The following is a 9,816-nucleotide window of genomic DNA, read 5'->3' on the forward strand; positions in this document are numbered from 1 at the left end:
GAGATGTGTTCCACATCCGTACTCTCAACTTTGTGTTCAGTTGAGTGATTTTATATCTGGTGTTTGGTTTCTTTTGGACCTTTGTTTTAGTTTTGTGGACACTAGGATTCATGTAGAATCCATACTTCGGGATTAAGGCCAATTGAATGAGTTCATGACGATTGGTCTTGTTGCATCATTGAGATTTTTGTAGAATTCATACTCCTAGATTGAGGCCGGTTGAGTGATTTCATAATGTATGGTTTTATTGTTCTTTGTGATTCATGTAGAATCCGTCCTCTCGAGTTGTTCTCAGTTGAGTGATATTTTTCTTGTGTTCTTATCCTGTCCTTGTGTTATGATCTTCATGATGGTGGTGTGCCACACATGAGTACGTGTGTGTACATTTGTCGAGTGACTTGTGAGGTCCGATCTTCTATTGTACTTCCAAAAGTTATGATCATTGGAGTTGTGTTGGAAATTTGCATGCCTACGAGCACTCATCATTGGATGAGCATGTGTATGGTAGGGTAGCATATGGAGGGGGCTTCTATCTCACGACCTGGTGATCATTGTGCCTAGAGGGTTGGCAGAGGAAGTTTTAATCAAGTGATAACTAAATAAAACACTGGGTGGTAATAAAACTTAAGATAATAATTTGTGCCAGAGACTTTCCGTTGAGGGAGTTGAATTTGCACATTCCAAGCTTGGTCTTGTCGATGCCAAGTGACCCTCCATGATGTCAGCCCCTACTTAGTAGCACGTTGAGTCTCTAACTAGGACCTGTAGTTTATGCATTGTCTATGTCCTTGGTTTCAGTCATCATATTGTCTGGTGTGAGTGCTAGCTATGGATGTTTGTTTTATGTGTGTTTGTGGTTTGATCATTATCTCCATCAACACAATGGGTGTGGGCCTGTAGGTTCCATGTGGTTGGGAGGCACAACTACCTATACCACTACTAGGGACCAGTGTACAAAGACGATCTTTTGTCCCAGTGCAACCATTGCTAGATGTTTTCACTTGATACTTCGGGTTCTAGAGTATGCTTTCTTGTGATTTATGATTTCATTGGAATGCTTGGATATCATGTTTAGAAAATGCTAGTTTATTTGATGCATTCCTATGTTATGATGTTTAGCATATGATTAGATGATGTGAATTGCTTCGTTGGTCTATCTATTGCTTATTGGTTTAGCATGTTAGATTTCCTGTTCGAATGATGTTTAACATATGATAGATGATGTGGTTGATTTATTTGGATTATCTTATGCTTTACTTCTAGCATGTTAGATTTCCTTATTCTTATGTTGTAGCACGTTTTAGTAGTGATGTCCTCATAAGATAACATCGATGATCTAGTCGATAGTTTGGGATGTTACACGCGGGGATGGCTAGGATCCATGATGGTCTTATGATGCTATTTACGATTGGGAGAAACTGCGTACTTAGTTTGATTGATCAATTATTGTGATATTATTTATGTACATTGTGATGTTTCTTTTGTACAATGCGATGTTTCTTTCAGTACGTTCTTTTATTGCTATGGTTTAGATGGATAGATGCTTCTCTTTCTTGTTTAATGACATCTTGTTGTTTATGTTCAAGTGTCCTTGCCTTGAGATGTGGATCCAGTACTCCTTAGTGTGGAGGAAATTTATTTCCTATCATTTTCCCTTAATTTTTTTGGCTTGCTGATGTGTATCCTTGCATGGAATCTTACTTTCTCGAATGAGAATCCAAGATCTTGTGTGGTGTGTTGGGCTTTCTCGCATGGCTTTTGGCACTTTCTCACGCGAAACCCCACACCAGTGTAGTGCTTTCAACTACTAATCCTAGCATGTCCTCGCATCAGATGGTGTTTCCTTGCATGGCTCAATGTACTTTCTTGCACGAAGAGGTGCTTCCTTGCGCGAGACTATCAGTTATTATTCTCTCACACAAAAAATAGGGGGCCTCTCCACTGATGTTCAGAGAATGCAACTTGGACTTTTGAGTACCCTTTAGGATTGCTTGTGGTTCCATGATTTGAAATATCAGAGATTTTGTCTTCTAATTTTGTCTTTGGTTTTTGTTCTTATGTTTTTGTGTGTCAATTCGGTAGTGGTGTTTGGAGATTTGTTGGTTGTTGGGTTTGAGATTATGTCTTTCGTGGCGATCTTTGTGATCCCTATATGATGTTAACATGTGCATTCATACTTGTAAATTTTTTTATTATCTTGTCTTGTATTTCATTCTTGTTCCAAGGATCTTTGGGCGAGGCATTACAAGGGAGTTATAGAAGCAAGTTTTGGGACATAAGGACCCAAAATGGATTTAGGAGATGGAGGAGAGGAATTAGTAGCTAGTGGATTAGCAACTTTTGACACCATTGTGTATTTTTCTTTTAAATGCATTTCATCTTTTTTAATTTGGGATCCACATAGTTTTTTCTTTTTCTTTGATGGGCCTTTGTGGCATTAGGATTTTAGTGCTTTTTCTTTGATGAGCCTCTAAACTAAGCTAAATTCCTTTTTTTGCAGGTGAGAGATGACTTGGGAGGTCAAGGACAACCTCGACCTTGATCCTAGGTAGACAACGACCTCATCCTCTACCAGGGCTTGAATTTGATGCCAAAATCTACAAATCTACACTATGTACTCTTAGATTTGTAACTAAACTATAACTATAATTGCAAGGTAATAGACTACCATGACCTCAACCCCTAAATGCCATAATTTAGAATGAAATATAGATTTGGAAAGTGCTCCAAAAGTGATCCTCAAATATGTGCTCAAATTTTTTCTCTGAGTCCTATAAATATGAAAAAGTGTGTGTGGGTGGTTGTATAGGGGTTTTCCTTAATCAACCCCCTATTTTGGTGATTTTGACCTCTACAAATAGTTGTTAAAATAGATGTAGTATGTGATGTGCTTGTAAATTTGAATGTGATTTAAAATGCAAGGATCTATGTTATGTAATGTAAAAATGCCAAGATTTAACCCTAGAGAGAAAAAACCCTAGCATGCAAATGCAATCAATATGTGCTTGAGTGAATGCCAATGTGTAATAAAATATAAATCATAGCAAGGCTCAAAGGGCTAACGTATTCTATCCATCCTCGTAATCTATTTGCAACTCATGAAGTCTTGAATGCTTGTTTGAAGTGCTTCATTGCAAATGCTTGGTTGATTGTTGAGCTCCTTTTTTCTTCAATGTGTGAATCACAATGACTTTGGTTTTCACCTTGTAGTAGCTCTATGTCAGATTGGGATGTCCACCAAAGCATTCTCTCGCCCTTTCACAATGTATTTCATGCCTAGATTGCCAAATGAAATCAATGAAGGTGTTTAAGAGTGATTTAGAGATGAAAGTCAACAAGAGCTAACTAAATTGGATAGGAAGACACCAAATTTAAAACTGGTCCAAGATCCCATAATTCTGGGACCCATGGTAAGGGATGACCTCACCCTTTTCCCAAGTAGAGGACAATCTAATCCTCCACCCAAGGAGGTTCCATGCATATAGGATCCCTCGGGATCTCGAATGTTTAGTTTTTAAAGGGATTTGCCAAATAGATGAATGAGAAACATAGATTTAAATGTGGAACTAGAGTTAACGCTGGAAGAAAAGTGGAGGCCCCATATGGGTTAGGTCCTACCTTGATTTTTGCACAAGAAGGAAAGGAAAATCATGGGGAATGTGTTAGATCTTACCTCAAATTCACCTAGGAAATAGAGAGGGAAATTGAGTCAAGTGTGTCCAAAGTGCAAGTATACACTTCAAACACACTAAAGAGGAGCTAAATGATCAGTTAAAGTACTTCCAATTCAGGACAATACAATCTTATATAGGGTTCTCCAAGTATTGCATGAATTAAGCCGACCTCCAAAGGTCATCCCAAGCACCATTGTCCTACCAAAATGGGCAATTAACTAGGAAGTTAGGTGTATACGATTTGAAATGACAATTTAAATCACCAAGAAAAGCTATAACATTTTTCTTTTAGTATTTTGGCCTAAAATAGGCATAGAAAGAGCTAGGAGACACACTAAGACCAATCAACAAGCACCATTGACCTACCAAAATAGGGCAATCGACTGGGAAGTTAGGTTTATACAATTTGAAATGACAATTTAAATCACCAAGCAAAGCTATAACATTAACTTTTTAGTATTTTGGCCTAAAATAGGCTTCGACAAGAGCTAGGAGACCACACACTAAGACAAGGGCATAGAATGTAGCGTGGATTATATAAATTTACAATTTATGATACTACAAATCTTTAAAAATACAAAAGTTAGATATGCAATTATTAAAAATGCTGAATAAGAAGCTTAGAAATTAAAATCAATCTCTAAAAAAGAATAGTGATAAAATTAAAATATAGGAATGTCAATAAATTAATTTCACAAAAAAAATACTACATATATATACTAACAATTGCAATTAAAAACATTTTAATTATAATAAACCCAAGACTTAAAAAGAAGAGAATATACATATACTTTTTCCTTTTGTCTTGCAATAAAAAAAAATTCAGTTTGTCTCCATAACAATGACAAAGAAATCCCCCTCTATCTCTGTTTCAAAAAAAAAGTGTTACAAGCCCACCAAAAATGTCTTGTCACGATTAGAGGAGAGATGAGATCTCTCTGTGTCATGTATTAGCTGAAAATCTGGTGGCTAGAAAAAGACGGTCCCTTTTGTCTCAGTCCAACAAAAATATTTCCCTTTGTCTTCTTACATCCCTTATTTTATAAAGGGAAGAAAATACAAACATTTCAACATCACCTTTATACATGTATTCATATATTAGTTATAATCATTTTTCAAATGAGAAAACTATATATATATTTCCACTAAAGTGGTCATGGTGATGAATTATGGGGAACACGAACCTGTAGACTTTGGTGTGTGAGGCTTGACCTCCTTGTATTTGTACATGCTTGAAATATATACAAAACAACAAAGATTGATAGTACCAAGTACAGCCAAAAGCCAGTAGAAATACTCCAACTTACATCTATTGAGATTGTTTTGAAACCAACCATGATCATTACCTCCTCTACTAGTGATCTTGTCAACAATGGTGATCAAAAGACTACTGAGGAAACTAGCAACTCCAATGACAGATAGATAGAAAGCAATCCCCGAGCTTCTCATATTGTCAGGCACTTGATCATAGAAGTACTCCTGTAGCCCAACTAAGGTAAAAACATCTGCAATTCCAATCAAGACAAACTGTGGAACTAGCCAAAATATGCTGAGAGGAATTGTAGTTCTAGGGCTGTCAAGGAGGCCATGGGCTTTTGCACTTTGGATCCTCTTATGTTCTGTCAAAGCAGCACTTATGATGCAAAGTATGGAAAACAACATGCCTATGCCAATCCTTTGTAGAATACTTATGCCTCTTTCATTGCCAGTGATTCTTTTGGCTGTGGGCACAAGCCAAGTGTCATATATGGTGATTAAGATAAGTATGGGTATAGTGGAAAAGGCTATAAGGGAAGCTGATGGGATCTGAAAGTGGGGTCCCATGCTCCTGTCCATAGTGCTGCCCTGCTTTATGAAGAATGTTGTGGTCTGTGATACTATGATTCCAAAGATTATGCAACATAACCAGATGGGAACCATCCTGAAAATGAGCTTGGTTTCCTCTACTTGAGTTACAGTGCAGAGCTTCCATGGGTTTGGCTGCTTGTTTTCCTGTGAATGATTGTTAGGTTCATAGACTTCCTCCACTATGGCAGCTTTGTCCAAACACCTGAATAACACCATTACAAAAGGCAAAAAATTCAATCAGTTTTACTGTAGGAGCAATTCATCAGGGTGAGTTCACATACAGACACAATTTTTTTTGGCTTCAATTGCACTGTAGTCCTATGTCATGAGGTAAAAGGGTTGTTTTGTTTAGGCCCAAGACACGGCAAACTTTTTATTTGTGAGAACTCTTTTTCTGTATTGATCAATGCCAGATTACAATGAAAGAATATGACAGTCTAATAAGGACTGTAGACAAGAAAAATACAGCATCATTACAACATAAGACTGAAGTATAACATCAAAGCCAACCGGCCGGCTTATACAATTAAGACTAAACAAACCGTACATATACCGACAAAGACCTAAGACTTGAAAAGTACAATAGCAACTAAAGAATGTGACATAACTTATGCTCCATCAAAAATACATATTAGACCTGGAATTTGAAAAATTTATATGCAGTTGCCTGGAACTTAGAGTAAACCCAACATCACCAATGTATGATTTTTGTTGGGTGGAATTACAGTGTACCTGTAGTTCTTTGAAAGGAGTTAGCATATCCATTGTTCTACAGAGTTTTCTGACTGGGGGATGCCGGGATGGGTTTCAGGGATGGGGGTGCCGAAATTTGAGGATGGGGCTGTTTATATTATTTGGAAAGAATTGAGACTTTACTGGTAAAAGGTATAATATAACATATTTGTGAAAGGCAGACTAATTGTCACAAAGTTAAAAGGTTGTGATTATTATGGAATGGCATGAAGATTGAATCATATAGCATAATAGAAATTCTCATTCAACAGAGTGAGTTCACATATAAGACAAATGGTCTTTTATACAGAGTTTGACAGGTAATAAGTTTATAAAATTGAAAACAGGTAACATCAGTAAGGGGATCTCTGCTTACCATTCATACACAGGCCTGTAGAGATTTTAGGGTTACCTAGAAAATTCTCAAATATGATTGTGCATAGAGTAATTTAATAAAGAAGGGTAGTTCGCACTGGTAGATAAGTTGGCTTGAGGTTATGGGTAGTTCCATATGGTCTCGGTTCACATCTCTCAAGTTTAAGAGGTGAGACAACTTGCAGGCTGCTGATCTCACCCATGGAGGATGAGTCTCCCTAGCTCAATTGGGATATCCCATACATATTAAAGAAATGATGAAGAAGGGTAAGAAATGGCTTACTGAATACTATCCGTGTGTGATAGTAGCCTCTGCCCTGATTTCATTGACATTGCATTCCGATTTTCATAAAGCAGGTCTAGGTCTGAAGGAAGGGTCTTCTTTCTATTCCTTACTGCAGCAACTACCACTTGCAAAATTGAAGTTATAGGGCTTCCTCCAGGAATCTTGTTTCTGTAGAATGGTGTCCCATACAAAAACAAGCCAATTGCTATAGCCATGGCAACTGTAGGGATCGCATACCCAATTCCCCAGCTTTTATTGTCCTGGACATATACAACAACTGTAACGGCTAGTAGTGTGCCACTGCAGAGCCCAAAATACCACCAATTGAAGAACGATGCCTTCTTGATCTTTTCGTTTTTGTCCTCCTCATTGAACTGGTCTGCACCAAATGCTTGCAAAGAAGGCTTGTGCCCACCAGTGCCAAATGCTATCAAATACAAAGCCAAGAAGAAAACAGCCTTTTGCCCTGCTGTTGCCTTGCTGCAGACTTCTACACACTTTTCAGGCTTCAGAGCTGAGAGGGATACTGAGAGTGTCAATAAAATCAATCCCTGAAACATGAATTTCATGCAAATGAATTGATCAGACGGGTCTAAAAGTTTTAGAAACTTGATAATGATTGATGAAAGGAGATTTCCACAATCCATGAAATGTGGAGTTCAGTTTCTAGAATGAGATTGTGCACAAATTTTTAGCACGAAAGTTTCAAATCATATTCATAGTATGATCCATCATCAGGCTGAGTGCCAGAATACAAAATCCTTGTACTTTCATCTCGATGACTCATTATGCATTCTTGCACTCTCATCCTGATGATGGATTAGGGACATTGATGCTAAAAAATTGTACACAATCTCATCCCAGAATCTGAACTACAAATTTACTACAAATTTGATACTGCCCAGTTGATTATTTTGTTTTCTAGTTGAACTAGCTTAGAAAGAATTCAGACATGGGTATACAGCATACAATATACACATTTAATCCCTCAAAAGCTCACCGCCAGATAAAGTGCTGAGGAGGCCAGGACCATCCAGTATCTGCCACTATATGCATCTGCTATGAAGCCTCCTACAAGAGGCATAACAGTTGTGACCCCAACCCAATAGTTTACATCTTTGGCAGAAGTTTCAATCCCTTCATGCATATTCGTCGTTAGATAGATGATCAAATTGGAGGCGATTCCATAGTACGTAAGTCTCTCGCTGAATTCAACTCCTACATAATTCAAAAATCTATTAATATTATCCCATTCAATGGGCCAGATGTTTCTACAGATCAGATTGATTGTACAAGAATCCTCCCGAAACACAAAGTTAAAGCTCATTTCAAAATGCAATATACGCCCAAGTTCCATGCTGTTGTTTTTAATCTTAGTATGCTAGGTCAGCACATAAATGATAAAACAACAGAATCCTTATCTTATTGAAAACTTACCAATGATGAAAAGAGAAGCCTTCCATCCGCCACTTTTTGTTTTAAGAACAGGCCTCCCCCTGAGATCCACGGATCCATCCTTGACCCAATCCAGCTGACCTTTACTTTCCTTTGTGTGTAATGGCGTCTTGCAAAACTCTACCCATTCATTCCAATGCAAGAAACCCATGACTGCAAATTCAGTTGAACTGTATTAGGGAAATCGTATTTCCAAGCTCAGAACTAGAACTTGAAATAGACTTTTCGCATTTTCTGTATGACAAAAAAACATGACAATAGACAAAAACTAATCAATATCATCGGCCAAAATAGCAATTTATATTACAAACTTCTCGAACATCAACAAGTCTGAGCAAGTGTTCCAATAGAAACAGAGATATTCAATTATAGGGAGGAAATGGAGAATTTGTCACTGATTCTGAGGGACCTTGATTTGATGTCAGGTATCTATTCAGTAACTGACAATCAGGCTTGAATTCCAACAAAGTTAAAATTCACATGTTGAATCAACGGTTCCTTTGGTTTCAATCCATAATAATTTGTATGATTCTGTATCCAAAGATCGGTGCTGAAATTCAGCACTATAATGCTGCAAATCGGATGTTTTTTTAATTTTGTTTTCTTCTTTTCAGAGTCCCCACAGAGAAAACAAAAAAAAAATCTGTCTATTTATTTGAAAAGGAATCATGGGAAGATTAACCCATGTTCAAACCGCAAAATGGATGGCTGCGATTCTTTTATATTGTTGGCTCTGAACAGACTTTGTGAGCTTCGATTTTAAAATGTAACTTTCAGTGCGTCTCTGTGAATTAGGCGGCATTAAATGCACCAGCAGGCTGAGTGAATCCAATGAAAACAACTGCCGGGTAAATTATTTTTCGTTGCAGGGTTCACTGACAGTTAAAATTACAATTTATTTCTTTTTCAGGTTTTTTAATAGGTAATGTGTCCCATTAATTGTTATTGTTTATTGAGATTAATTATTATTGTGTGTTAATTCTAGATTCTTGCCTATTTCATTTTTTAGAATTTTATATTCAATTTTGTTATAACATTTAAATTAGTATTAAAAAATTCTAAGTTCTTATAAATTTTCTTCTTATTTAATATTTATAATTAGACTAATAAATTTGATTTAGTTTTAAAAATATATAAATATTTTATCAATAATATATGATTTTTGATATTTAATAGTTGAAATACAAATAAAATTAATTTAGATATAAAGTGGATCTTGTTTTTGTCGTGAGAAGAGCAAGAACATTGGTGATGTAGAAATGAAATGAAATAGTTAGGGAGTGCTGAAGTCATGAAATATATATTCTTGTTGCCGATCTTGACATTTCACCTATCAAAAATCCATTTTCAATAAGGAAAATTAGAATTGATTTTGTTCTAGAAGTCTATTAGCATTTTATTTTATTTTAATTCAAGTTTGACATTTTAAATATGTGTAGATAGAAT

The 9,816-nt window shown here is 36.5% G+C and overlaps 1 protein-coding gene across 5 annotated transcripts; it reads right to left on the minus strand.

Annotated features, from left to right (window-relative positions):
• Positions 1 to 4,516: 4,516 nt before the first annotated feature.
• LOC149544736 (protein NRT1/ PTR FAMILY 5.6-like) lies at positions 4,517 to 9,144 on the minus strand. 5 transcript variants are annotated; one of them, XM_089795307.1, is made up of 5 exons: positions 8,780 to 9,144; positions 8,353 to 8,523; positions 7,916 to 8,133; positions 6,913 to 7,466; positions 4,517 to 5,724 (listed from the first exon to the last, which is right to left on the minus strand). In XM_089795307.1, exons 2-5 carry the CDS (start codon positions 8,519 to 8,521, stop codon positions 4,842 to 4,844), a joined length of 1,824 nt encoding a protein of 607 aa, XP_089651433.1. In that variant the 5' UTR covers positions 8,522 to 8,523; positions 8,780 to 9,144; the 3' UTR covers positions 4,517 to 4,841. The 5 variants fall into 5 exon arrangements, with proteins under 5 accessions (XP_089651433.1, XP_089651435.1, XP_089651436.1 ...); XM_089795309.1 differs by having other exon boundaries at positions 8,353 to 8,604; positions 8,780 to 8,993; XM_089795310.1 differs by lacking the exon at positions 8,780 to 9,144 and adding an exon at positions 8,678 to 8,765.
• Between the last annotated feature and the right edge of the window lie 672 nt (positions 9,145 to 9,816).

This window comes from Cupressus sempervirens, chromosome 8 (genome assembly GCF_028749045.1).
Source record: "Cupressus sempervirens isolate cs-2001-9-10 chromosome 8, ASM2874904v1, whole genome shotgun sequence".
Classification (NCBI taxonomy): domain Eukaryota; kingdom Viridiplantae; phylum Streptophyta; class Pinopsida; order Cupressales; family Cupressaceae; genus Cupressus; species Cupressus sempervirens.